Source organism: Hippopotamus amphibius, chromosome 10, assembly GCF_030028045.1.
Source record: "Hippopotamus amphibius kiboko isolate mHipAmp2 chromosome 10, mHipAmp2.hap2, whole genome shotgun sequence".
Taxonomy (NCBI): Eukaryota; Metazoa; Chordata; class Mammalia; order Artiodactyla; family Hippopotamidae; genus Hippopotamus; species Hippopotamus amphibius.
In genome coordinates this window covers 48,900,089-48,926,819 of record NC_080195.1, presented here as the reverse complement: position 1 = coordinate 48,926,819, position 26,731 = coordinate 48,900,089, and the positions used below count along the sequence as shown (strand labels likewise).

Here is a 26,731-nt window from a genome sequence, read left to right as displayed (position 1 = left end):
AGCAGAGTAAGGCTGAGGACAGGAAGGGGATGGCAGGTGGGGGAAAGACCAGAGCGGATGGGGCAGTGGGGCTGGTCAGACACTGCCCAGCAGGGAGGGGTTGTATGGGAGCAGGCCCAGCTCTGTGTGCTCTGTAAGGGGGTGAAGGTGTGGGTTAGGGACAAGGTGCAGCTCAGAACTGTAGACACTGAGCCTCTCTGTTAGGCCGAGGGCAGAACAAATTACTGGAACCTAAGCAGAAAACTTGAGAAAAGTCACATAGTTCCCATACCCCTCGCTGGAAAACAGCTTTGAGAGAGTTTATAAGCATGTGACCGGGAACAAGAGAGGCTGTGAATTGTTTAGAGTTCTTAAAACTCTGTTGATGAAGTTTAGTTTTAAAAAACCAAAGTGGGATTGGGAGGAATATTTATCATAGAGAGGAAAATGCCAGAGACGAAATAAAACAGGATAAGGTCGACAGGGACGCTCAGATTAGTGACTGGGTTCACGGATATTGCCGGGATGTGAGTATAACTGATCTAATCACAGATTTGAGAGTTGAGAGTGACACTGTCAAGTTCATAAATGACCAAAATGTACCCGAGATCAGCACACCCGGAGGGCAGTAATGGAGTCATGTGTTCAGGGAAAATGGAATCATTCAGACTTGCAGTGTGACAAGCCCTAGGGTATCTAGTTAGAACCAAAAGGAGCCCTGTTCCTCAACCAAATGCTCTGGCCAACAGGATGCTGTCACTGAGGAAACATGCACTGGCCGCAAACAGGTGTTATTACTCTGCCCTTGGTAGAGCCTGGGGTCCCCTGATCCTGGAACTCTGGCTGTTGGCACTTAGAAAGTCTACAGAGCTGGCACAGGTACGAGCCATTGGAAGGAAGAGCCGCCAGGTGAAGACAATCAGAAAAGGTTAGGCCTCTCTGTTTGGGAAAGAAGCCTAAAGCAGATATGATAATAAAACAAAAAATCACAACAGCCAAGGGTGAGATTAGGGTTATGAACTTTCACCAACTAATGAACACTGTAACACTGGAGAACAATTCAGTGCTACACCTCACATAGGAGGAAGGCTGTTGGCATATGGAAATCACATCTCAAGAGCTACCATAGGAACAAGAAATAGGTTGAAGAGATGTTTAGTTTAGTTCAACAATGGTATTTCAAACAGGGCTTTAAGGAAAGCAAGAGACTCCAGTCAATTCAGTGATCATTAACTGAACACTTGTGGGTTTCAGTCACTGGATGGGGCCTTAGAGACAAAATATTAACAATAAAAACCACATTTAGTGTCAGGGAGGCCCCATCATCCTGGTCCGTGGTGCCTGGCTGAGACAGTGGTTTGACCTGTCTTGACCTTTTTGACCCCACGCCACATATCCTGGTGTGGAATGAGTGACAGGAGAAGAAAGGACAGAGAGGCAGGCTTTCCTGGCCTGGAATCTCTAGGAGGAACTGTCTGTCCTCTCCTGGTGAAGAAGCAGCACTGCTGTGAGGAATGACCTGTCCCCTGGAGGCATCTTCCAGGTTGCCCTGAAAGGCATGCAGTTCTAGAACTGGCCTCTCCCCATCTCTTTGACACCAGTTAGAAACAGAGCTAGCCTTCTTGCCTTCATCTCAAACACCACACCTACCCTCACTTCCTGCCTCCCTCCTTAGCAGTCAAGATGCAGACTGCTTTCCTGGTACCGTGGCTGCGGGGACCCAGCTCAACCTCAGGGGATCCACACCCCTGTCTCTGGCTCCCTGTTACACAGCAACCTTTCCTCTGTGTGGAACTCGGACCCAGGCTCCAGGCTGAGACGTTTCCATCCCTCCTTTTCCTTCTTGTCCTGCCTCCACTCTATTTGGAGGGGAAATGGCCACGAGAGGAGGAACCCCAGAGGAGCAGGGGAAAAGCTACAATTCAATTAGCCAAGTTCTCCACGCATAAAGGGGAAGTAATGAGAGAGGTGGCCACTTGATCCATCTTTCCACTGAGGAAGGAGCTAAATTGCAGTAGAAAGGACTTCAATGAAATATTTTTTTTAAAAAATCTACTCAGAAAGAGCTGTGAGATCCAAGAGCTAAGTGGAAGAACTATTTGGAAGATGGTTCAGAGATATTTCTGCAGACAGATGAGTCCCATGTCCCTGGAGCGGTGTTCGGGGGAGGACCAGCTGCACGCTAGGGCGAGCGCTAGGGCGAGCGCTAGGGCCCCCACAGGGCACGGGTCCAGCCGGCTCCCCAGACAGAGCGGTCCTTTCGCACGGCGGAGGGCTGCTGTGCGCCTAGCGGCCGCTAGAGGGCGGCCTCGCCCCGGAGACGGGGGACGCAGCAGGCGCGGCTCCAGCTCAGGGCGAGCCGCTGAGGCGCGCGAGTCTCTAGGGGCTCTGCGTCTCCACCTCGGGGCTCAGGCAAGCCCCGACTCTGCCAGAAGCCTCTAGGACGGCTGTTTGCTAACAACTATACAGACCAGAACAAGTTAGGATCAGGAGCAAGGGTGGGAGTGGGTTTAGGAGTTAGAGCCGAGTAGGGTGGGAGTGGAGATGGGGTCCTGGCTGCGATGGGAGAGAGCAGCTGTGCTGGGTGGGAGGGGGAAGGGGAGGTGCTCGTTTGCTCAGGTTTGGGAAGAGAGGAGGGAGCTGTCAGGTTAGGGCTCCTGGTCTGAGGGTGGGCTCTGGCATGAGGAGGCCCCTGGAGCTGGGTGGGGACCTCCGTGCTGTGCTGCGTCCTCCACCGTTTCCCTAGCGCCCCCGCAGCGCCTGGACCAGGAGGAGCACAGGACACACGGGGTGAGCGAGTGCAGAGCGAGGGCTGGGACGGAACTGAGAGGTGGGGACGAAGCCAAAACCTAAAGCTGCTGAGGCAGAGGCAGGAGGGGCTGTGGCAGCGGTGGGGACATGAGAGCCGACATGAGCTGCGCTTACAGGGGGAGGGTTAGCTGGCACTGCCTTTTTTATGACCACCAGGCCCCGCGGGCTCACAGAAATGACCTACCATAATCACATCCCCCTCCTACACTCGTGCACACACACACCCACCCTCCACTTCTCTGAGAGCCGCTGCACTTTTAAAGAGGAGAGAGCGGGTCAACGCAGACTGTAACAAACAGGCACCTGAGCAGCCCACAGAGAGCTTCGCTTGGAACCCCCACCTCTTCCCCTCGCCCTCCCATGCCCCCTCTGCCCTCCACCCCTCAGAGGACGCTGTGGGCTGTTCCGCCCCTCCCCCTCCTTCCTCTGGGACAAGCCCGCTGGACCTGCGGGTGAGAGCAGCTTCCAGCCTGGAAGCCCTGGGTGGCCTGGACCCCTCCTCTGGATTGCAGGCGATGTCAACATTTCCCTTTGTCTGCTCCCAGCCAGGACGGGCCCCAGGAGGAGACTCCGAGGACCACTGAAGCGGGTTCAGCTGGCCACAGGCAAGAAGAGAGAGGTCAGCTGCCTGGAGGGAAGTGGTCCCAGCCCCTCCTCAAAGACCATCCTCGCAGCCCTGGAAGCTGCTTTCCTGGCCTCCTAAGAGCCACACTCGCAGCTCCTGTGGCCTCTGGTCCTCTGTGGGGCTCATCAGGGATTCTAGAGTCTCTCCTGGTATATGCCATGAAGGACCTGGAAGTTTTCCTTTCCAGCTAATGCAAATCTCACTGCCATGTTATCCCTTTTCTGCCACTTTTCCAAGAGGTGGGGAGTCATCTTCTTGGACAGAGTGATATGCTGAAAACATGCAGGCTGGAACCCGGCTGCCCCTCCTGGCACCCCCACTCTAACCAGTCTGCTCCCCACTCTGCTCACGTCAAAGGGTAGCCGGTGGCAGTTTTGTTAGTCTTTCTCTCACAAGACACTTGTGAGCAGCGAGTGGGCAGCAGCCCCACGAAACTGCAAAGAGGCCTGGCAGGGCTCCACGACCCACGCCCGCACAGCACGCCGTGGCTCCCAGGGAGACCTGCTCTCTGGGGATCTCTAGGGCTCGCTGGGCAAAGGCCCCGGGACAGGGCTGCACAGGCAAAATTATAAATTTGGTGTGTTTTCCATAGGCAGCCTCCAAACTTTCTTTCTGAAGCCCTCATCTAATTTGAGAGTAAAGTTTAATATCTATTTTATACCTAAATTTTAAAACTGAAGAGGGGTGTCAAACGGTAATGCCAGTTTCCATACTTATGATGCCTGTGGCCACGTGGTGATTTCAGGACCTGCACACCATCCAGCTCCAGGTCCTTTAGTCTTCTTTCTACCTTACATCTTAAAGCTCCTTCTCTCCTTAGAGCTCTTTCACTTGTGTCCCCTACTCCTTCCTCCCTGCCCCCAACCTTGCCTCCATCCTAAATTCACAGCACTTGTTTTCTTCTCCTCGCATGAAACTTCTTGAAGTAACATTCCATACCTCTGGCCTCTCCTTCTTGCATTTATTCCTTAGCCCCAGGGCAACCATTTCCCACCCTGTGAAAACACTATGAAATTTGCTCTCAAAGGTCACTGTATATCAAGGGGCTAAATCCAGACATCTTCCTGCATCCTCACCTCTTTCCTCTTTGCCACTCACTGCTTCCCGTGTTTCTACAACACGGCTCCAGCCTCCCCTCTCAGTCCTTTCTCCCAGCCGTGCAGGCTCTTTGATTTCTATATCACTGTAGACTTCCTCTACCACCCTCTCCATGCCCTCATTGATGCCCATGGCTTCAATTACCAATTAAATAGTGAAGACCCCCAAACCTGTAGCTCGAGCGTAAACCTTTCTCCTGAGCTCTCATCCAACAGTCTGAAGACACCTCCCCGTGGAGATCCCTCAGACACCTGAACTCAACAGGACTGTAACCAGAACTTCCACCTCTGGGACTCCCTGCTGTCGAACCTCCAAGTCACTGGGAGGCAGCCTGACTTCCACCATCAGTTTAACCAAAGGAGCTCAGGCGCGGGGCCAGACAGCTCTGAGTTCGAGCTTCAACACGCCATTTCCAAGCCCTGTGATCTTCGGCAAGTAGCTTCACCCCTCTAAGCCTCAGCCCCCCTATCTGTTAAAAGGGGGTAACAACAGTATCTACTTCACTGAGTTAGAGGCGTGACACCATGAGCATAAGTGCTTAACATACCGTTAGCCTATAGCAAGTGGTTAATACACGTTAGCCACCACGGGTTAACCTCTACATGGCTCTTGAATTCCTGTTTAGTTATCCAAGCCAGGACCCAGGAGTAGTCTTAGACTCTTCTAACTTTTTCCTTCAATTCTCTGCCCAAAAAGGCATCAGGAATGGTCAATTTCACCTCCTGAGGCTTTCGTCCATGCCTCACCATCCCTCTCCCAGACAACACCACAGAGACGCAGTCTGTATCTCACTGACTCCAATCTCATCCCCCTGGTCCACTCTAGTTACTCTCAAACTTTCATGTGTATGTGAATCCATGGGGGGTGGGCTGGATGATGTTAACATGAAGATTCTGAAGGCACTAGGGGTTGGATGGCGGGGGCGGGGAGGGGGGTGCTGTGGAGAGTCTGCATTTCTAACAAGCTCCCAGGATCCCAAGACTATTGGTCCAGACCATACCTTGAGTAGCAAAGGTTTACTCTTCCTCTAATTCTCTTTCTTAAACATCAGATCTAATTGTATTAAGCCCCTGCCTGAACCCTTTGAAGAACTTACAATTTCACCTACACTGTCCTTTCTGGGCTGCTTCCCCCCATTCTATCTCACACGGCATATGCCCTGGCCATACACCAGAGTCTCAGAATGCCCTGGGTCTCTACCACTTCGTACTCTCGCTCACGCTGTTTCCTCTACGAGGAATGCCTCTCACTATCTTCCCTGCCTCTCGGAATCCTACTCCTTTTTCCAAGGCTCAGCATAAGTATTACGTCTAGAAAGCCTTTCCCAACCTTAATGGCAAAATTACTCCTGCTTTCTGCTGTGTCTCCACAACTTGTTATGCTGCTCTAATGGGATGTAGCCCATCTCATTACAGTTAGCTGTCTTCTAGCTCCTTGTTAGATTTTAAGCTCCCGGTCTTATCAGTCTTCGTGTCCCAGGAATCTGACACTGAGTAGACCCTCAAACATGAGCGCAAGAGAGGAGGGAGGTGGATGAGTGGGTAGGGGAAGATGCTGAAACTGTAGGTCTACCTGAGTTCCCGCTTTCCAGGACTGTGCTCCTGATCAACACACCATCGCCCCCTGGTGGCAGTGTACCAAAATTGCTGGTTCAATATTTTTTGAAAGACCATAGGTACCTCTTTTAGAGAATCAGCATCCTAACATTGGAAATCAAGATCCCAAAAGACTCTGCCAGTCATCAGCGATGTCTTGTCAGTTCCCTTGTACCCCTCTCAGTACAGGCTTCTACACACACAAGGTAAGTCATGCACACTGATCTTGAACCAGTGGTGAAAGGAAGGCAGCCTACCCTCAGGTTTCTCTCCCACCGCTGTGAGTTCAGACTCCTGGCTCGGCTCACTGGTTCCATAGACGTTGATTGCGCGCACACGGAATTTATACTCTCGGTCAGCAAGCAGGTCCTGGACATTAAATGAGGTGCTGCGGCATGTGGCTAGTTCCTTCCACGTCTTGTCCACCGAGTCCCAGATCTCGACGCTGTAGGACTGTACAGCGCTGCCCCCATCGTACGAGGAGCCGTACCAGGACAGGGTCAGCGAGGAGCTGCGGATGTCAGAGGCACAAGGCGTGCCGGCCGGGGGGTCCGGCTTGTCTGGGGAGACAGAAGCACACCATCACCCAATTCTGCAAGACTGCAGGGAGAGAAGTTTGTTAATTCACTCTATCATGGGAGAAAGCCTGCAGGACAGGAGCCGTGGTCCCTGGTCCTGGCTCTCTTTCCTTCATCCACATAGTCGCACCTATGTACACACCTGCCTGTACGGAAAGCCCCACAAATACATATTTGCTCAAAACCCCCCTCTTTTTTGGTCAGGTTTCCAGTCTACACATCACGATTTCCTGTGCTTTGCCCAAGTCATAAACATATTTCTCGGTGTAAACAGATCTAGGAGGCTGCCTAGGCGGCGTGGATTGCTTCCCATCAGAAATATGCTTTGAGAGAGAGTTCAATGTGTGTATCTGTGTGTCTCCTTCAGGCCTGAGGCCAGTGACCTGTGACATAACCAGAGGACAGTCTCCGCTTTCTCTGAGGCCCGGGAAATGCCCGCGCTGCTGACAGTCAGCACAGTGAGCTCTGAAGTCACACACTGGGTTTAATCCAACTCTGTCTTCATTTATTACTTGTTAACCTCTCTGTGCCTCAGTTTCCTTATATGTAAAATGCGCGTGATAATAGCACTGGATCACAAGCTTGTCGTGAGCCGTTCTTAGAAATGTGGCTTGTCTGAGTAGCCTTTACTGTCATTATTGCAGAAGTTTATTTCTAACTTTATAATATATAAAAAATTACCCCTACCCTCTCTCTTTCATCCTCCCAGGACTGGTATAAAATGGGATAGAGAATTTCAAAGCAAACCACAGTAGCAAATCACAATCATCCCTGACTAAGGGCCGGAAAATCAGCTGAGGACACAAACTAGGGGCGGCCCCTTTGGCTGGCTGCCTTCCCACTCAGACCAGTGATGCTAAGATCCAGTAACTCTGCCAACTTCAAGGCAAATCACGGTGGTCCCACACACGCATTAATGAGGTTCTTAAGCTTTGCCGACTGAGTTTTGTCAGTTGCTCATCTGAACAAAATTCTCCTCTCTTTCAGATTGAGTCTCAGCAGGTGGTTGGTTGAGTTACAGATACCAGTGTTCAGTAACCCTTCATCTCCTCCAAGGCAATCTGAGTTCTGGAACTCCCCAAACTAGAAATTAAAAGCCATGTTTTATGCTCTGCGAATTTATACGCTATGTGAATTCCAGCTAATTCCTTAATTTCCAAGACTATTGTGGTTGTTGTTTCCATCTGGAAAATGGGGTTAATATATATCTACCTCTTAGGGGTTAGGCAAGCATCAAATAAGCAAACCCAGGTGAAGTACTTGATTCCTACTCTCCTACCCCTCAGCAAGGTAGGAAGGCCAAAGAAAATTCCTGCAAATGACTTAAGCATATGGAGAAGAAGAAAAAAAAAACCATTCTGCCTCCGTGTGTGTTTGTACGTGTATACAGAAACACGTACATGCACATACGTCTATATATACACACACAGACACACATACACACACACACACACACACCCCTATACACATACATATTCACTCTCCCCGCTTCCCCAAGCCAAGAATGCTGCTTCTACACTCCAGCCAAGAATGCACTGCCCGGAAGCCATCCATCCCTGCAACCCAAGCCTGGGTCCCCTCTCCCAGCAATGACTCTGGGATTGGGACAGCCACTCCCTACCGGTGGCAGTCCCTCTGGAGGTCCCCCCGTGATGGAACCACTTTCACTGGTTGTTCAGTATGTTCTCTTAGAAAAACTGTTTTTTCTGAAAGATATATTGGTCTTTTAGAAATATTTCTGGTGTGGGCTAAGATGTTTATCACTTTAAACTCTTTTACAGGCAAGTGGATCAAGTCCTCTCAAGACCCAGCTAAGGACGTAAAAAGGCCTAAAGCAGGATGAAAGACAGACTCCCTGCCTCCCTTAAAGGAAACGTCTGGAAAACTTCTGACTGGACACGTTGAATGTCCAGTTTAAGACAACAAATACAGATACGCTCTACTGACTGATATTCTACCCCCCTGCTTTGGTCAAGGAAAGAAAACGTTGAGAAATGGGTATTTTGGAAGAGGTACCATTCACCCCCTACCCTGTTCCAAGGGTCTCTTGGCTGAAAGAGAGAGCACTGACACAGGACATATGTCACCACCTGCAGCACAAGAGAAGAGGCCAAATTTGGGGACAGCAGCTTTAATTCCAAGGAAAACCTCGACGCTTTCAAGGAATCTGAAGCCAAATTGAGGCGTTCAGAACAGACACGAGTCTGAGGTCACAGGAGGTCGCAAGCCTCCACCCCCACGCCTGCCCTTGGAGCCATGGGCTGGGCCTGATGCTAGAAAGTTCTTTCCAACCTACAGAGCCCCCCACAGAGGTTGGACGAGCCGGGGACAAAAACCCTCAGGACAGCACAGACGTCCTCAGAACAGCCTCCCCTCCACCACTCGGTCTGGGCACCGCCTGGCAAAGGCCAGACAGGCTTGGTGTCTGGAGCCCAGAGCCCCGCGCTTCCTTGGAATTCTCTCAAGGCTCCCCGGAGACTTGGCTCGCAGAATGGGAAATGCTGAGTCGAAGAGAAGGGTCTCCCGTGGCGCCGGCTCCAGGGTTTTCTGTTCGGCAAATGTTCTCCCTCCTGGGAAAACGCAGGATCTCATCTCTACTGCTTCTCTGGAGTAACGGCCCTGGCAGTCTCTACACACCTGTGCTTTTGAAGATGGTCTGTGACTGGGCCTAACCCCACCTGTCCCTCCCTTCACTGGCACCTCAGCTGCCACCTGCAGCTCTTAGAGAATGGCAGGGCCGCAAGGGCCCCAGGCTGTCCACCGGGGCAATCCCAGCCCTTCGGGATCAGGCACGGCACGTTGCTTACCAAGAACACCCAGCTGGCCAGCGGCAGAGCCAAAAGGAGATTCTAAAAGGTCTCTAAACCGTCACTCCAGGGGCCTGTCATTTTCCCAGCTATCAGGCTGAATAAGATCAAGAATGCATCTTGCTTACGCCCAAGCCAAGCATTACGATGGGAAATCTCCTGCCTTTAAAAATCTTGCAAGTTCCAAGCTCAGATAGTATTGGGGGATTACTGGGTATCTGGGGTTCTCTCTGTGTTGTTTTTCTCCTTTAAAGATATGCAGAGTGGCCTGTTTTTCTTGCGCTGGACAAGTCACGTGAAGGAATTCATCTGGGTCGAGCTGCTCTCTCCCGCCCGAGCAGCGCCCCCCTCGCCCTTCCGAGGCTAAGGCTGGAGGCCCACGCACGGGAGAGGCCCTCTGAGCATCACAAAGCCCTGCACTGCCCTTTGACATACAATAATAACACTACAAAAGAGCTACGCATCGCTTATTTAAAGTAACAGAGGGAAAGGCTAATTTCTATCCTCATTTTAAAAAATAGGAGTCACAAACTATCTGAAAAGAAAGGGGTACTTTACAGAACATACAAGAAGAGTTTACTGCTAATTAGTAGAAGTTGTGCTAAACGAGCTTTATTTAGCTGGCTTACAAATGGATGCTTCCAACGTGCTTGAAACTGTCCCGAGTAGTCCAAACAATTCCTGTTTCATCTCATTTACATTTTACATGTACTTAATCAACCCTGATCAGATAATACACAGACACACACAGGTAAACCTAGGCATAATCCAGGTGTACTTCGACCGATTCTAAAGCCACGGGCTCTGAATGGACGCGGATTTGCTGTATCCATCAACGTGAGCCCTCATTTTATTGAGCGAGTCTATTCTTAGCTCCCCGAGGGGGAGGCAGACAGAAAGCCCTTCCCCTCCATTCCATTCCCCTCCCAGAACGGCACTCAACACGCTGCTCCTGCCAGCTGGCAGACAGCCACGCCAATGGCCCTGTCAGCACCGGCCCAGGAGAATGAGAAACTAAGCCATAAAAGGCCACAACTGCAGCCCGGGTGGCGGTGATGGGGGAGGGGAGCGGGTGGCACCACGTGGAGCGTGGGGGCGGGGGGCACGGGTCGCAGGAAAGCAGTTCCAAGGAGTTGACCCTAAGGTTCCCCAGGCAGGGGCAGATGAGAGAGGACACCAAGGAAAACTGGAAACTGCTGCCGCCTGACGGGGGGGTGGGGGGTTTGGGGCCAAATCTGTAGTTCAGGTTCAGGTCTAAGCGTAAAGGCAAACTGCCTCACTAGCACCAAACCCCCCACCCCAAAATATTCCTGACTCCAGGAGGAAATGATTAAAATAAGCATCCGGAGTCCCCAAAGAGAGAGCGAGGGGCACAGGGTCCCTCCTGTCTTTTATAGAGGAGAAACCTAATCCCTGATCCCTTGGTCCACTGGCCTTCCCAGAGATAAAACTCCTGACCTGAAGAAACTAAACAAAGAGGATCAGATCAATGAGCACCAGGTGAAAGGCTCTCGTGTGCACCACGTATGAAGGCCCGCAGGTGCGCCAGGCCTGCCGTCCAGTCGCTGCCCCTTTGCTGTCCCGAATGCCTGCCATGTGGGGGGACAGCGGGCTGAGCACGACAGACAGTGGGAGGTGAGTTAGGAAGCTAGTGTGACATTTCAGAAGAGAGTTGAGCAGGGCATGAGAAACAGTGATTGAGGAGGAGGGGAAAAAGTGACCTTGACAATCATTCTAGAGACAGACTCTGAACTCAATCCTGGGGTGCAGGAGATAAGAAAAAGGGAGTGGATTGGGATTAGGAGGGCAAGGTGACCTCAGAAGGGTAGTCCCAGCGAACTAATGGGGCCTGGGGGTGAGGCTACAGGGAGCTTAAGATTGTTGCCAGCGAGGTGAAGAAGCAGACTCAGTGGAGATTGGCTCTTTCAGAGAGTCCGGCTGTGCAGAGAGAGCGGGAGAAAGAGCTGCAGGCGTCGTGCCTGCCTGTGTGCACGGCGACGATGGGAGAGCCCTGGCGGCATTTATGGGAGAACCTGGGGAGAAGCTGAAGAGAATGGGTGTTGGCGGGTTGGAAACCTCAAGAGCCTGGGGTGCGGGGCACAGGAGAAAGGTGGACAACACCCAGAGCCTGGAGGGTGGAGTCAGCAGGGGGCAGACGGCGGGCCGCCTGCAGGTGTGGGGCCACCAAGCTGAGCAAGCTCATACCTCGCGCCTCCTATTTCTCAGAGAGGCCAGAGGCCAAGGCCTGCAGGGCGAGGGGTCTCAAGGAACGGCTATCGCAGGGTGTGGGAGAGGGCACCGACCGGCACTGACGCCTCGGCGGAGCCCGGACGTTGACAGAGCCCAGCACTGAGCCTGTGGGTTAATGTGGTCTCCCTGCCGTGCCCCAAACGCGGGCAGAGCTGCGGTGAAGTTGAAGGAAGCACTGATTCAAGGTGAGCATTGGCAAGGGGAAGGGGAGGGGGGCAGGTAGGGCAGGTAGTGGACCCGGGGGAGAGGGAGTCACAGGTGCTAGCTGGGGAGAGCTGGGGTGGTAGAGCTCAGAGTCCAGCTAGAAAGGGAAGCCAGGAGGGGACTGATAGGAAGGGGAAGACGCCGTGTGTGCAAGGTCTGGGGTTCTCGACAGGCCTGAAGGGCAGCTGCAGGGTGAGGGCCCGGAGGCCGTGGGCAGCGGGAACGTGTGCTGGGAGAGGAGGCCTGGAAGCCCGCCGTCCCGCCCCCCCCGCGCCCCGTCCCCACACTCACCCACGACGGTGAGGTTGACCTGGGCCTGCCTGCTGCCCAGCCTGTTCTCCACCAGCAGAGTGTAGCAGCCACAGTGCTCCTGGCGTGCAGCCCGGATGGTGAGCTTGCTGCCGCTCTCGCTGTTCTCCACCTTGATGTGCTCACTCTCCTGGATCTGGGGGCGGAGAGCAGGGCAGGTGCTGAAGACGTGAGGCGGGAAGCAAGGGGGCTCCGACCCGCACGCCGCACCCCCTAAGGGAGGCAGCTCCCCGAGCCGTGTGGGGCCGGTCCTGGCTGGACTCTGGGCGCCCTGCTAAGGGCCCTCCTCTCCTTCTTCCAGAGCCAAGCCGCCCCGATGGGGTCCAGATCTGGGACAGGCAGGCAGGGTGCGGAGCAGGGTCTGGGGGTCAGGAGGGAGCTGTCGCTCTCTGCAGCAGACTGCAAGCGAGGTACGTCCCAGCCTCCTCCACGGCTCTGGGATGGGATGGCGGGAGAACCCTTTTGATCAAAGTCCCTTACAAAGCCCACCTAGTGGCTTCTGACCTCCTCTGTGCTGTCAAATACCACAGTCACCAGCCACATGTGACTATTCAAATTTTAGTTGAGTGGCAAATCATTCAAGCGTGCATTGACGGATGAACAGATAAACAAAATGGTCCATCCAGATGGTGGAATATTATGTGGCCATAAAAAAGGAATGAACTATGGGTTCGTGTTACAACATGGATGTGCCCTGAAAACATTATGCTAAGTGAAAAATCCCAGACACAAAAGAACCCATATTATATGATTCTATTTATATGAAATGCCCAGAATAGGCAAATCCGCAGAGACAGAAAGTAGGTTAGAGGTTGCCAGGGTCCGGGGGAAGGGGAGAAATGACTGCTGATGGGTGTGGGGTTTCTTTCTGAGCTGATAAAAATGTTCTGGAATGAGAACATTGTTACGGTTGCCCAACCTTGTGAATACGTGTACACTTCAAAAGGATCGATTTTATGGTGCGTGAGTTATATCTCAACAAAGCTCTTAAAACATTTTAATTAACGGAAATGTAAAATTCAGTTCCTCAGTTGCACTAGCTACCCTTCACATGCTCAATAGCCACATATGGTTAGTGGCTACCATCCTGGATAACAGATATAGAATAATTACATCACTACAGAAAGTTTTGTTGGATGGAGCTGGGACTTGGCTAAATGTCTCTGAAGAGGGTTAAGATTCCATCTTACTTCGGACACCACTAGCCCAGACAAAACCCAAGCAAACATGCTTTGGGATAAGGCCAGCTTCTTTTTCATCTTTTGAGACCAACCCTTTTTTCCTCTCCAGTACTAGCCTCCCACCTCCGGGCCTTAGGACAATTGGAATGGGCTGGGAATAGAGCAACAGAGGGCTCAGAAGAAGCCATCACACCTTCTGTAGGGTCCCTGACCCAGGGCCAGCCCACTGCTCTGGGGCCCCTGCTGATCAGGCACACGGCCACACATTACCAACGTGGGACCGGAAACAGGGCCAGGCTCCCCCAGTTCCTTTAAAAGGGAACTGGTTGTTCGAAATTCAAACATTTTCCCGTAGGAGTGTTGTTATAAGTGGTAGTCAGATTTCTGGGTCAGTAAGCCAAAATTCTATTTAACGTACAATTTATCTGCTCAGATACTCAGATGCACTCTTATCTCTCCAGCACGTGGTAAGTTTAAGGGGTTGCCACAGCTGGGGTTCAGGGAGCTGGCACAGAATCACAGAAAGCTCAGGAGTCTGAGAGGCCATCTAGGTCACTGGTTTGATTTTCCTGACTCCGAGCGGAATTCTAGATGGAGATATCAAAATCAGGTGGGGGCCATGGGTGGTTTCTGTCTTTTCCTTCATACTCTTCTCTATCGCACACATTGCCTATACAACAGACATTCCTACTAGATGTAGAAGAAAAGGTGATTAGGAGCTCAGACCGGTGGGTGGGTGACAGGGGTGAGGGGCTCTCCCTCTTCTCAGGCCCCTGGGATGAACAGTGATGCTGCCTCCCTCACAGCATCTCTCATCCCTCTCGGCCCAGAGCTGCTCTGGAGTTTGTGTGGGCTGTCCTCGGGCCGCTGCCCTCTGTTACTGACCTGCTTTCGGAACTTCATCCAGGTGCAGGTGATGGGCTGGGTGCCGGCCACTTTACCAAACAGCTCCACAGGCTCTCCTGCTCGCACCTTTTGGTCCTCAGGAAACTGGATGATCTGAGGGGGCATGGCTGGGGGAGGACAAGGGAGAGAGTGAGCTCCTAGGAGGAAGGAGCCTCAGACATTCTGATCTCATTCGACGCTGCCAGCCACACAGGTCTGTTGATCCTCTCTCGCCTTCTGGAACCTTCGGGGTAAGACTGAGGGCCGTGGTCACTGCTCCAGACACCTGGGCTGAGGGACCTGCTAGGCTGGTTTGCCTCTCGATCCCGATTCCCTCAGAAGTGGCCCACACAATTTACATGGCACGGTTCTCCATTGGTTGGTTGCTCTGGAGTTTGGCTGTCTTACCCTAATTTTTTGAATCTACACCCTAACTCCTCTATTAGTTACGCAGCGCCCTGCCTTCTAACCTCCAGGTCACCCTGGCTGACGGGCTCAATATGGTTCACGCCCTCAAACGTCTTTCCATGGAAAACAGACAGGGCTTCCTACGACAGGGACATACAGAGCAGAGCCTGGAAAGAGCAGAAAGTGGACCGCCTTCCGTAAGGGGCAGACTGGAGCACAGAGGGGCGAGCAGGACTCCACAGAAGGGATGGGGAAGTCGCCAGCAGTGTGTGACGCTGGCCACACCAGGGGAGCAGGGGAAAAGGCAAGGAGTAGAAGCAGGTGGGGGACCAAGGTGTGCAGACTCTGTCGTGGGAAATTCAGCCAGAATAATGCAGAGCTTGCCTCGGGGAGGGGAGTGGGCTCCTGGGGCCACATTCCCAGTGGTCAGTCTAGCAAAGGGAAGACCCCTCATGACAGAGGAGTCCCCTGCCCCCAAGTGTTGCTGTGACCAATTACCTGCCTTCGGAGGTGTCTTGGGGGCAGGTTTCTTTTTCACAGTTGCATCACCTGAAACAAAGAAGCTCACAGGTTATTTCCTGTTTTGTTTTGTTTTTCCCCCAAGGCTCCTGAATCCGAGGAGGGCGCAGTCTTACCCACTGGCCCCTCACCCAGACAGAGGCTTCCCTTGCACGTGTCTTTCTGGAGACCTTGCAGTCTCACGTGGACACCCTCACGGGCGAACGAATATCACTTCTCAGCGGGGTCTCTGGAGGGGTCCCTGGAGCCTCCGTGGAGATAAAAACTCTCAAAAATGCGTAAGCGTCCTCCATTGTCCGTTTCAATGATGATAACCCCAAACTCCCTACTTACCCTAACTTTCAGGAAACCCATAAGGGAAATTATGTCAGATAAACCGAGTAAATTTAGCCCTTGGTGCGGATCCAAGGGTCTCAGGCTTCCTTTGGGTCACAGACTGCACACTGATGGCTTTTATTTCCTTTAATGTTTCTCGAATGGATCAATGAGTGAATGAACAAATGAACGCACCAACCAGTGGTCTGTATTCTTCCCCCTACGTGCTCCAAATAACTCACATGAGAAAAATGACCCAGACAGAGCAGTTTTGCAGCACAAACCTATTCATTTGTCTGAACAGCGATATGGTGAATATGCAAAAATATCCTTAGCTAACATCATGGCTTATTTTCATATTTCCTTCAGGTCTTGGTTCAACAGTCATCTAACATGCTTATCCAAGTGAAATAAAACCTACCTGCAAACAAATACCTGTATATGAATGTCTGTAGTGGGTTTAGTTGTGACTGCCAAAAACTAGAAGTTCCCCGGATGTCCTTCAGCTGGAGAATGCATGAACTGTGGTACACTCATAAGGAAATACCACTCATCAATAGAAAGGAACAAACTCCTAACACACACAACATGACTGCATCTCAATGATTCACCTTTCTCTTTGCTAAGAGAAGCCAGGCTCAAAGGCTATGTGCTGTGCAATTCTACTTATAGGACATTTTAGAAAAGGCAAAACTATAGGGACAGAGAAAAGTGGGGGGGGGGGGCAGGGGTTTACTACTAAGGGGCACAAGGACATATTTTAAGGTATAGAACCATATCTTGGCCATGGTGGTGGTTACGGAACTATACACATTTGTCAAGAACTGTGCAATCGAATGGGTGAATTTTACTGCATGTAAATTATAATATAAAAAATGAGAAAGTTGCTTAATCAGTGAGATCTCCCCTAACCACACTGTATCAAATAGCTGTGGTTTTATAAGAGATAGTCCTTATTTTTAGGAAATAGATTCTGAAGTATTGAGGTGTAAAGGATACCATGTGTGCAACTTACTTTCAAACTGCTCATAAAAAATAATGTGTATGTATGTATATGTGTTTGTGAAGAGGTAGAAGGAAAGAGAGGTTGCAAAATAGAGGAAGAGAAGGAGAGAGAATATGTGATAAAGCAAGCATGGTAAAATATTAATATCTGAAGAATGTGAGTGAAGGGTATACAAGAAATATTTGTACTATTTTTGCAACTTAACCATAGTTCTGAAATTATTTCAAAATAAAAGCTAAACAGAAAGCTAAACAACGTTTTATCCAGGCAAGATGATGTAACTGTTCACATGAGGAAGAAAGAGAAAGCAGTGTCTGTTGAGGGGATGGCCGGGAGGTGGGACAAGGGTGGACGTGAGGACTCGAGATGATGTGACCTGGAGAGAAGAGCCCCGCTGATCAGGAACAGAGTGACTCAGAGTCGAGCGTCAGCGTGATGTTTGGTGGAGGGTTGGCTGGAGCACAGGGCTGGTTTCAGAGAGCAGTGCATGAAGATGGTGTGACAATTCAAAGGAAATAAAAAATTCAGTTCCTTAGTCACATTAGTCACATTTCAAGTGCTCACGGCCGTACGTGGTTAGGGGGCTTCCACACTGTGCAGACAGAGAACACTGCCATCATCACAGAAAGTTCTATTGGACAGTGCTGGTCTGGAATGAATTTGAGAGTTAGGTCTTTGTCCGGAGTAACAGGGAGTCCGGACACAAACAGCAGTCCAGCTGGGCTGGAGGACCCCTGGAGGTCTTTCCAATTCCAGGGCACAAGAATACCCAGTTAGGAGGCTACTGCCATTCTCTTGGAAGAAGCTGATCAAGGTCCAGCCTTGGCAAAGGCAGCAGGAAAGAAAATACAAATAAGAGATGGAAGAAACGTTAAAAGAATTTAGGGGCTAAACAAGAAGGAGGGATAAAGATTCCTCAAGAATGTCTTGCTTGAATAAATGGGAAAATTTTTATCGATGGAACATGGAATCTAGGAGTGGAAGATGAGGAATTTGGCTTGGTTCAAGAGCATGGGGTTGATGAAAGAGTTTAGTCTGTATATAGGCTAGAAGTCCAGGATCTAGAGATAGTTGGTAGAAGCTGAACGAGAAAGATTTCAGGATCAAACATGCAATTATTAATGGAAACTGTGAGGATGGGTCAGTTCTTTTCGGGAAAAGAGTGCAGTGAAAGATGAGAAAGGGCCAGGGTCTGATTGGAGGTGATGCCCACAGTGAGGAGCTGGGATGAAGGAGAGGGGCTGTGGAAGGACTGTCCCTGAAACTCAGGGAGGAGGAGGATGGGCGCTGGGAAGATATGACCAGCCAGGTGATGGGTGGTGTTTGAGAGGGCAGGACATGGGGTCAGATGTTGCTCTAGAGGAGATTTTCAAGGAAACAGGTGGGGAGTCAACTAATCCACCAAGCTTTCCGGAGGTGAAAGGGACAAGGAGAAGCAGGGCGACAGAAGAGGAAATGACAAGGTTTCTTCCAAGGTGAGAGAGAAGAGCACAGGTGTGAAAGCAGAAGGCGAGCACTAGGTGGAGAGGGAGAGCCCAGGGATGCCCGCAGGGAAGAGCGTGGGAAAGCCAGGAGCCTCGGGAGTGGGGACCGGGTGGGAGGTCCCTGCCCCTCTGCACCCGGCGCAGCAGGGAAGGGAGAGGGCACAGCTGGAGGAGAGCAGCCCTCGAGGGAAGGAAAGAGCGCCTCCACCAGAACCAGGACTGACCTCCGGGGAGAGGGAGAGCCTCCTCTTCAGAGGAGCTGTGTGGAGGCTGCCATGGGCTGAGTTGTGTCCCCACCCCCCACGCCATACGTTGAGGTCCTCACCCCCAGTACCTCGGAACACAGGGACTTTAAACAGGTGATTAAATTAAAAGGAGGCTTGTAGGGTGGGCCCTCATCCAAACCAACCGGTACCCTTGTACGAGGAGGAAATTTGAGCACACGGAGAGACACGAGGGATGCGTGTGCACAGAGGAAGGGCCGTGCGAGGACACGGCGAGAAGGCCGCCCCCTGCAGGCCAAGGCGAGAGGCCTCGGGAGAAACCAAACCTGCTGAGGACACCTGATCTGGGATTCCAGCCTCCAGAACCGGGAGACAACACATTTCCGACGTGCAGGCTGCCGCGTCTGCGGTGCGTTGCTACATACGGCAGCCCAACCACACGAACGCAGGTGTGGATGAGCCCTGGGGGCTGGGAGGAGGGCTGATCATGAGGCAAGAGAAGGCACTGAGTGAAAGCGGATGAGTCCGAAGTCCCACCCTGCCCTGCTCTTGGGGGCTCTGGGTAAACCTACATGGCCGGAATTAGAGCCTGAACCGGTATGTCTTTCTGTGTCATAGTTAAATAAGACAGAAGGCCAAAGTTTTACTGTTGTTCTGTACATTTGGGGCATTTCCTGTTGGAATTGGTTAGCATCTGGAACTGGTTTGGTTCCTATCAGTAACAACTATTTGAAATGTTAACAATGTTCTGTGTCCTATTCTATATATATTTTATAGGAGCATCTGCTGAAATCCATTCACCGTGTTCTGGGCTTAGGAGAACATAAGTCATGGATTTTAAACCGGGTTCCTTGTCGAGAGCTGGACTCAGCAAGTTGAGTTTCTAGCCCATGATGTCATCGTCCTTTTTCTCATTGGGTTCTTACCCCAACCAAACACAAGCAGGGCGCTTCACATTGTTTCCATTTTGTGAAAAAGGAGATGGATTTGAATAAAAGGCAGATGACTTGCTGGGTTTATAAAACACGTGGCCGAGTTAGAAACAGGACTTAAGCCTCCTGCTGCCCAGGGTACGGCTGCTTTCCTCCTGTTGCCTCTACTCCAGCCAACACCCTGCCCCATCCTCTAAACAGGTCCTCAAAACCCTTCTCCGTCCCTCTGCAGAAATGCGGTGGGCGTAGGCTCTGGCCCTGGACTGGGGTTCGAATACGGCCGTGTCACTCCCTACGCTGTGTGACTTGAAGCCTGTTATTAAACCTCTTGCAGTTTCAGTGTCCTCATTCAAAGAATGTGGGAGGAATATATAAAATCTGCTGTAAAGAATTAAGCAACGCTGTAAAGAAGGTATAGCATAAAGTGCACACTCTAACACCAGCCACGCCGCCCATTCACCTTTCTCCCCCAGACACACCCCCAGAGGACTGCTCTGTGCTCTCCTTCACCTGTTTAGTCCCCGCGCTGTTGGTCAGGTCAGCTTTATACCTTCACGAGGTCACTCATGCTGCACCTGGAGCGCCTTCCCCAATTCAGGTCCTCAGCAGAGGCAAAACTCTTGCTGGTCCAGATGCTCAAACTCTCAGTACTTCTCAGGTCACTAACTTCTGGACGCACCCCTCTTATTATCTTACTCTTGCTGTCAGCCCTTTGTCCCTCACCCCCTTCTCCAACGCCCCAAACTTTCTGCACTAGCCATTGTCAGAGAGGAGCATCACAGAAGGAAAATAAAATCCAACCGTCTTTGCGAACGCCAGCCACAGGGTCAGGCAAGGCGTGCAGAGCGTCCTCCCTCTCCTTGCCACTGCGTCTGTCCCTCCCCCAGAGAGTCAGCGCCAGGCGGCGCACCCCTCCTAGTACAGCAGTGCTCCCCAAACTCTCAAACGCCCCAAACGGCTCCGAGTTCCTCTTTTTATCCTTCTCTCTGCTGCGGTCATTTTCCCCGGAGCCCAGACCTCTCTCCTGAGTCCACCCATACATCCCACTACCTGATCACCGTCTCCCCAGGCACATACTGCAAACCCAGCGCATGCAAAACCAAACCCACGTCCTTTTCCCCACGCTACTGCTCGTCCCCATTTCTCCCAAGTCCCCTCCCTGCCCATATCCAGTCACTAACGGACATCTTTCAATTCCATCAATGAAATAATCTCCTTGGGCCCACTTTCCACACCCCTGCTGTCACCATTCTAGTCCTAACTGTACCACCTCCTAGACCTCTGGTCCCCTGTCCCCACCCTAATACACCCATCACTCTGTGGCCAAACTGGTCTTTCTCAAGTGCATATCTGATGTCACTTCCCTGTGTAAAGCTCTCCAGTGGCTGTTCACTGCCTCTTAGGATCAAGTCCAACTGCTCAGACAAGGGCCTCGAAGCTCTGTCTCTGGCTTTCATCTCCAGCCTCGTAACTCTTGGGGAGCACCCTCACCCAGCCCGCTATGCTCAATGCCAGTGCTTCTCAAAATTGAGCGTGCATGACGCTCATGCAGGAGACTTGCTACAAACAGATTCCTGACCTTCCTGGGGTGTGGAAGCCGCTGGTCTCTGTGCCACCTCCTGGGGGGCACGGCTCTGTACTCTACACTGAAGGCCTTTCAGTTTCTGCAATGCCAGGCTTTTGTTGGCAACTCTCTGCGGACTCTTGCACATTCCTGGACAGGTCTCAGCTCATCCATCTCTGCTGCCAGGTTGGGTCCCACGCCCCTCCAAGGTAGTTCAATCAGCCGTCATCACAAGGCGTTGCAATTGCAGAAAACTGCCCCCAAAGTGCACGTACCCCAGCAAGCTCCCTGGGGACAGGGATGGGGCCCATCCTCTTCACCTTCTGCACCCCCAGTGCCTAACTCAGTACCCAGCACAGGCTAGAAAACAGCTCCTAAAGGAATGAATGCTCCTCCCCCCCCCCAAGGATCTCTGTTAACATGGGAATTCCTGAGAACACTCCACCCCATCCCTGGGCTCTGATGCTCAGAGATAAAGCTGGTTGGCTTGAATCTTTGCACAACTTTCCATGAAAAGGAGAAGCCCCCTTGCTCTGCCACCAATTAGATCAAAGCTGCCAGGTACTGGGCCTTCCATCCCAGACGGGAGACTGAAGCTGGAAGAAGTGAAGCAGCCCAATAAAAACATCACAAATCAAAGCACTGAATTTAGAAGCCTCCTGGGAAACACGGGGCTGCGCTGGGAAGGGTGGTTGCCTAGGTAATCCATCTTCTGCTTTTGCCCCAGCCTGCCCACACCCACCTAGTCCTGGCCTCATGAACCTTCCTCTTGGGAGGAAGGAGGAAGGAGGGAGGAGGTCGGCACCCCACAGAAGTTTCCAGACTGCTCAATCTGAAGACACAGGAGTCCCTCTCTCTGGTGATCTCCAAAAGATCAGAGCCAGCATTTGGGAGACATTCACAGAGCCTGAAGGTGGGTCTTACAGCTTCAAAGGGTCTGAGATAAAAGCCAAAGGGAATTCGGGAGGTCGCGTGAACAGCCTTGGGTGCAGGGAGGTCCCTGGATCTCTGCCGCTCCGGGGGCATTTCCCTTTTTAGGTAGCTAGCTAAAAATAGACATCAAACCCTTCACCATTCCCAAAGTCAACATTAACGTTCTGCCACAAGCTCCTGTAGGGGGCTTCGGTTGGGTGACTTGCAGAGGGAGCACCCACCCTGCAGGGCTGTGTCAGAGCCGGAGGGTGTCAGGGAGGACCTGAGATGGAAGGCTGAATCCCACGGTCCTGCACTGGGGCCGGCTCAGGGCTCCAGCGGACTTGAACCCCCCCCAACACCGTCCCTGCCCACACACACACCTCAGGCCCCTTCCAGCCCCTCCTTACAAACTTGTGGGAAAATATTGGTCACTTCCCCAGAATGAACATCTCTGGGCAAATCTCCTGTACATATCCCCTCACAGCGAAGGCTGTCACATAAGAGGATTCCGGAGCAACACCGCTCCTCTTATTACTGCAAACACCCAACCCTGAGCCCCCAGGACACAGAACATCAGGACAGTTGTGAGAGAGGCAGCCCAGCATGGCCAGGACAGCAGTGCCAGTGTTGCTGGACGGGCATCCTCCAGGCCTTCCCTGGGAGAACCCATCCTGCCCTTGCACTGGCTTGTAGGAGATACTGGAAGAGCTGGGAAGGAGCTGGACGCGGCAGCCCGGGGGTGGAAGCACAGGTCCACACGCGTGGTGTGGTGGAGGCGCCATGAGCACTGTCACTCCTCAGAGACCAATACTTGGGTTGGGAGAAACTGGGAGTTGGTGCCAGCTTTCAAAGACACTCATGGAAATACCCCCATTGCTCTTCCAGGGTCCCACATCCTTCCCTGTTGAGCAAGTCTCGATGCCAAGTCTTAGCCTCTCCAGCATTTCCTTCCAGCCCTTTGAATCCTGGAGAGAATATTTAAAAGAAAGATTTGATCCTGGAGAAACCCTTCAGGATAACTGGACACTGCTTTTGATATCCAAAGATGCTTTCAAGGTGACCGACATTTGGTTTCAGAGAGAGACTCATACAGGAGACCAAGGCATAGATATGTAAGAGCATCGTAATCTGGGATGTGAGTGAGGTCAAAGTGACTGATATCAGAGGTGAAGCTCAAGGCTAAGGCCGGGCATGGAATACAAAGGGGTGTTCCACTTGCATCCTCCCCAGATCCCAGAAGCATGGGAACTCATAAATACATTTGAAAAGTGGAATACTTCTTATATTCCTACTTCAGACCGGGCACTGAAATTTCAGAGATGGACAGGCCCTGGTTCCTGTCCCCTAGTTGTAAAAGCACCTTGTGGGTGTTCCTCTGTCTCTTTTCTCAAAGATCACCAGCTTTAGAGACTGAATGGAGGAAGCCCTGAGCCTGTTACTGCACTGGCAGTGCCCCCCTGTATTTTCTCAAACCACTCCTTCAGCCCCATCCATGCCTCCCTCACACAGACTTCCACTCAGGTCCCCTCCAGCTGGAACACCCAAAGCCTGGACTCTGTGCGCACAGCCTCCTTCCCGCCAGGATGGCTCTGTGGTTGTGCGTTCATGCTCGCTGGGGCTTCCACCCTTCACACACCAGACGGTACGAAGGGCATTGGCCAACCCCGTCTACACTGCATCACTCCAACTAAAGCCTTCTACTGAATGGCCTCATGTCAGAGCTGGAAAAGGCCTGGGGTCAGTCGGAGAAAGTCCCCATCTGACAGGTGCAGAGGGAGGAAGGGCTTTGACCAAGGCCACATGTTCCATTAGAGGCAGAACCAAAACTTTCATTCCCTGCCCTCCAGCCCAGGGCTGTCTGGCTATGCCCTGTGCCTGAGCACTGCCCTACCAGGCACAGTAAACGGGCGTCTGCAGGTCTGACAAGGAAGGGCGTTGCTGCCTCCCCAAGCCCCCCACAGGTGCAGGATGCTTCTGCCCCGGGGCCCACGCGCTTCTCTCCTGTTCCCTCTCCAAAGGTGGGAGACGACCCACTCTGGGCGGGAGGAGGGCGTAACGTTTTCTAGGAGTGCTGACACTCCATTCCCACCAAGGTGGGCGAAAGCAGCCATAGAGGAGAGTGGACAAGTGACAAAAACTGAATATGGGTTACATAGTTTCGGTTCACTATTAAGTGTCCTGATGTTAATAATTGCATTGAGGTTATGTTCCTAGAAGATACACAATCAGATGTTTAGAGGTCAAGGGCATGATGTGTCTATTTGTAAAAGGTATATATACACATACACATATATATGTATGTGTGTATATATGTATGACGAATGATGAATAGATATGAATGGATATAGCATATATATAGTTTACATATAGTGTACATAGATATATATAGATATGAATATTTGATGACTGGTGTATATATATATGAGTTTATACACAGAGAGGGACAGAACAATGGAACAAAATGCAAATAATTTATGAATCTAAGTCAAGGGTGTACAAGAGTTTCTTGTACTATTCTTGCTCCTTTTCTGTACATTTGAAATTATATCAAAATAAAGTTAGAAAAAAATTCCCATTGAGAGGCATGCAGGAAACACCCTGACAGGTCTCAAGATCCAGGGAACCATGCCAGCTGTCACCCTCCTCTTCCCCCAGCTCTGATGGCCCCCCAATGGGCAGTGCCACCACTGTGTGGACAGCACAAGGGATGGCCCTGAGACTATGGAAGGCACAGGGTGGTGTGGGAGAACGGAGATCAGGGCTGCCATCACAGTGCTCACAACTTACTAGCTATGAGACTCTGGGCAGGACAGTGTAGTTCTCTCAGTTTTGCTCATCTGTAAAATGGGAACAACTATTTGTAGCTCAGTTGAACGAGACTTGCCTGAAGCGACATAGACTGAGTGCCTAAAATGATGCCTGCTGCATGGGCGCTCGAAAAACTCTCGTTTTGTGTGATGGGCAGGTGACTGAACCAGGGGCCCTCACGATGTTCATTTTAGTACCTGTGTATTTCTCCCTCCGGTCTCCCCTCATCAAAGGAGTGTTACCATTCCTCTTCAACCAAACCACATTCCTCTCCTCCTTCAGAACCTGGGCCAGCGCTTCCCTCATCCTGAAATCTTCCCAGACGACCGCCTCCTCACTTCTGTACTTCTCAGATGGTGTCCAGCAGCTTAACCTGCAGTTTCATCAGTTTTCTCTCATCTGGCCCCTTGAGTCTGGGCAAATCAACTTGGCTTTTCCCTCCTGTTCCCCAGTGCTCGGCAGCAGCGGTGCCCCCAGGGGCTCGCAGGTGAGCACCGTCCACTCTCACGCCTGACAGCTCGCTCACAGGACGGGATATCTGAGCTGGGGAGGGGAGGACATGCAGACAGGGATCTGGCCACCATCTATTTGACAAGGAAACCACTCAGCCTTCCCTCGGTCACTGGAGGAAAGATGGATTTCCTGGTTAGATTAGGTACTTCCCAGCCCTTGAGAAAAATGAACACACACACACACACACACACACACACACACACACACACACACACACACACACACAGCCAGACCACTCAGCGACATGAGAATCTGGGCTTTCTCATGGAATCAGAGATGTCTGGGACTGGGGACAGCAACGCTTAGAGAAAAAGGCAGGTTGTAGAGGTGTACAGACTGCATAATTCCATTTCTGTGGGAAAAAAATCCAACAGAAATATTTGCATCTGTGTAAGTGAATATTCGGGAAAAGGTAATTGTGAATATATTTGAGGAGGTGGGTGAAATTAGGGTAAAGATGAAAGAGGGCTTTCACGTTGTACTCGGTAAACTTCTGTACTATTTAAAATGTTTAAACAAAAAGGCATGCATATTTAACTTATGTAATTAATAAATAATACAAATTATCCCCCAAAGTGAGAAAAGAACTGGGGTGCAGACCTCACAGACACCCTCTTCGTTCCCCTTCCTTCCCATTAAGCTCCACGGTGGTGCCTAGGTACCCAGGGAACTCTGCAGGTTTCTGAAGGAACCACCCTGCTAACACTCTCAGCGCCCCAAGGGGTGACAGGCTGGGATGCTGGGGGCCAGGAGGTGTGGGCCGGCAGAGGGATTCAACGTGGCCATATTATACATGGAGACACACACCTCCATTCTTTTGGGAGTAAGACATCTGTCTCTAACTCCAACTTCAAGGCTTTCTACACAGAGTGAAATTTCCCTTCAGCAGACCAGCAGTGTCGGCTGGAGCTAACGCAGTCACAAGTGTGTTTTTGCTGAGCAGAGGAAGCATTTTCAGCCACCCCGCCCCTCCCCCTGAGCAGCACTGCCCACTGAGCCCCATTCCCTGCATTCTTTGGAGGGAAAGAAGCATGGCGTCCAGCCTCCACCACAGAGCATCCTGCTCCCCCCTTAAAGGCAGGTGATGGAGATACCCTGAGGACCTGGGCCCGAGGGGCCCTGAGGTGCCTCCACATTTAATGGAGGCAGTAGAGGAGACCTGCTTCTGCTTCTCAAGACCGGTGGTGCAAGGGCACCAGGCTTCCCTCTGGAACAGCTGTTTCCAGCCTAATTGATAGCACCTTGGAAGGACCCAGGAGCTTAAAGAAATACTGAAGCCAGGATCCCACTGCCAGAGATTCTGATCTAATTAGTCTGGGGTGCAGTGGGCAGCAGTGTTTTTAAATGCACCCCAGCTGAAACTGATATGCAGCCAGGGTTGCGAGCCCTGCCCTGGAACTGCATGATGACACCTGGACTGGGGTTTTCCACGGCCCTCTCTTCTCCAGGGCAACGAGCCCAGGGCCAGGTCTGCTCACCATCTCCAGCTTGTTTTTCTCTTTCACAGCTCTCCTCTGACCCTCCCTCATTGCCCTCAGGATCTCACCGGCGTAGATGTGCCAGAGCTGAGGATAGGAGGCTGCTGACCTCCCAGCTCGAACTCCAGGCATTCCTGCTTCTGCCCCCAGGAGAGGACAATCGCATCAGACCTGGTTCACCATCACTTGGTGCTCTTCCAAGACCCCAGGGCTCTCCCGCTGACTTTTTCCCATAACTAATAG

At 51.6% G+C, this 26,731-nt stretch overlaps 1 protein-coding gene across 10 annotated transcripts in view; it reads right to left on the bottom strand.

Moving 5' to 3' along the window:
• Positions 1-26,731, bottom strand: part of MYLK (myosin light chain kinase) — a 258,615-nt gene that overhangs the window by 31,950 nt on the left and 199,934 nt on the right. For 8 of the 10 annotated variants that reach the window (XM_057696224.1, XM_057696227.1, XM_057696226.1 and 5 more), the window contains 4 exons: positions 15,229-15,279; positions 14,323-14,450; positions 12,239-12,392; positions 6,366-6,668 (listed from right to left, as the gene is read on the bottom strand). In XM_057696224.1, the coding sequence (XP_057552207.1) occupies positions 6,366-6,668; positions 12,239-12,392; positions 14,323-14,450; positions 15,229-15,279 (636 nt within the window). Of the gene's footprint in view, positions 1-6,365; positions 6,669-12,238; positions 12,393-14,322; positions 14,451-15,228; positions 15,280-15,365; positions 21,889-26,731 lie in introns of those variants that run through there. The other 2 variants (XM_057696231.1, XM_057696232.1) reach the window with 2 other exon arrangements.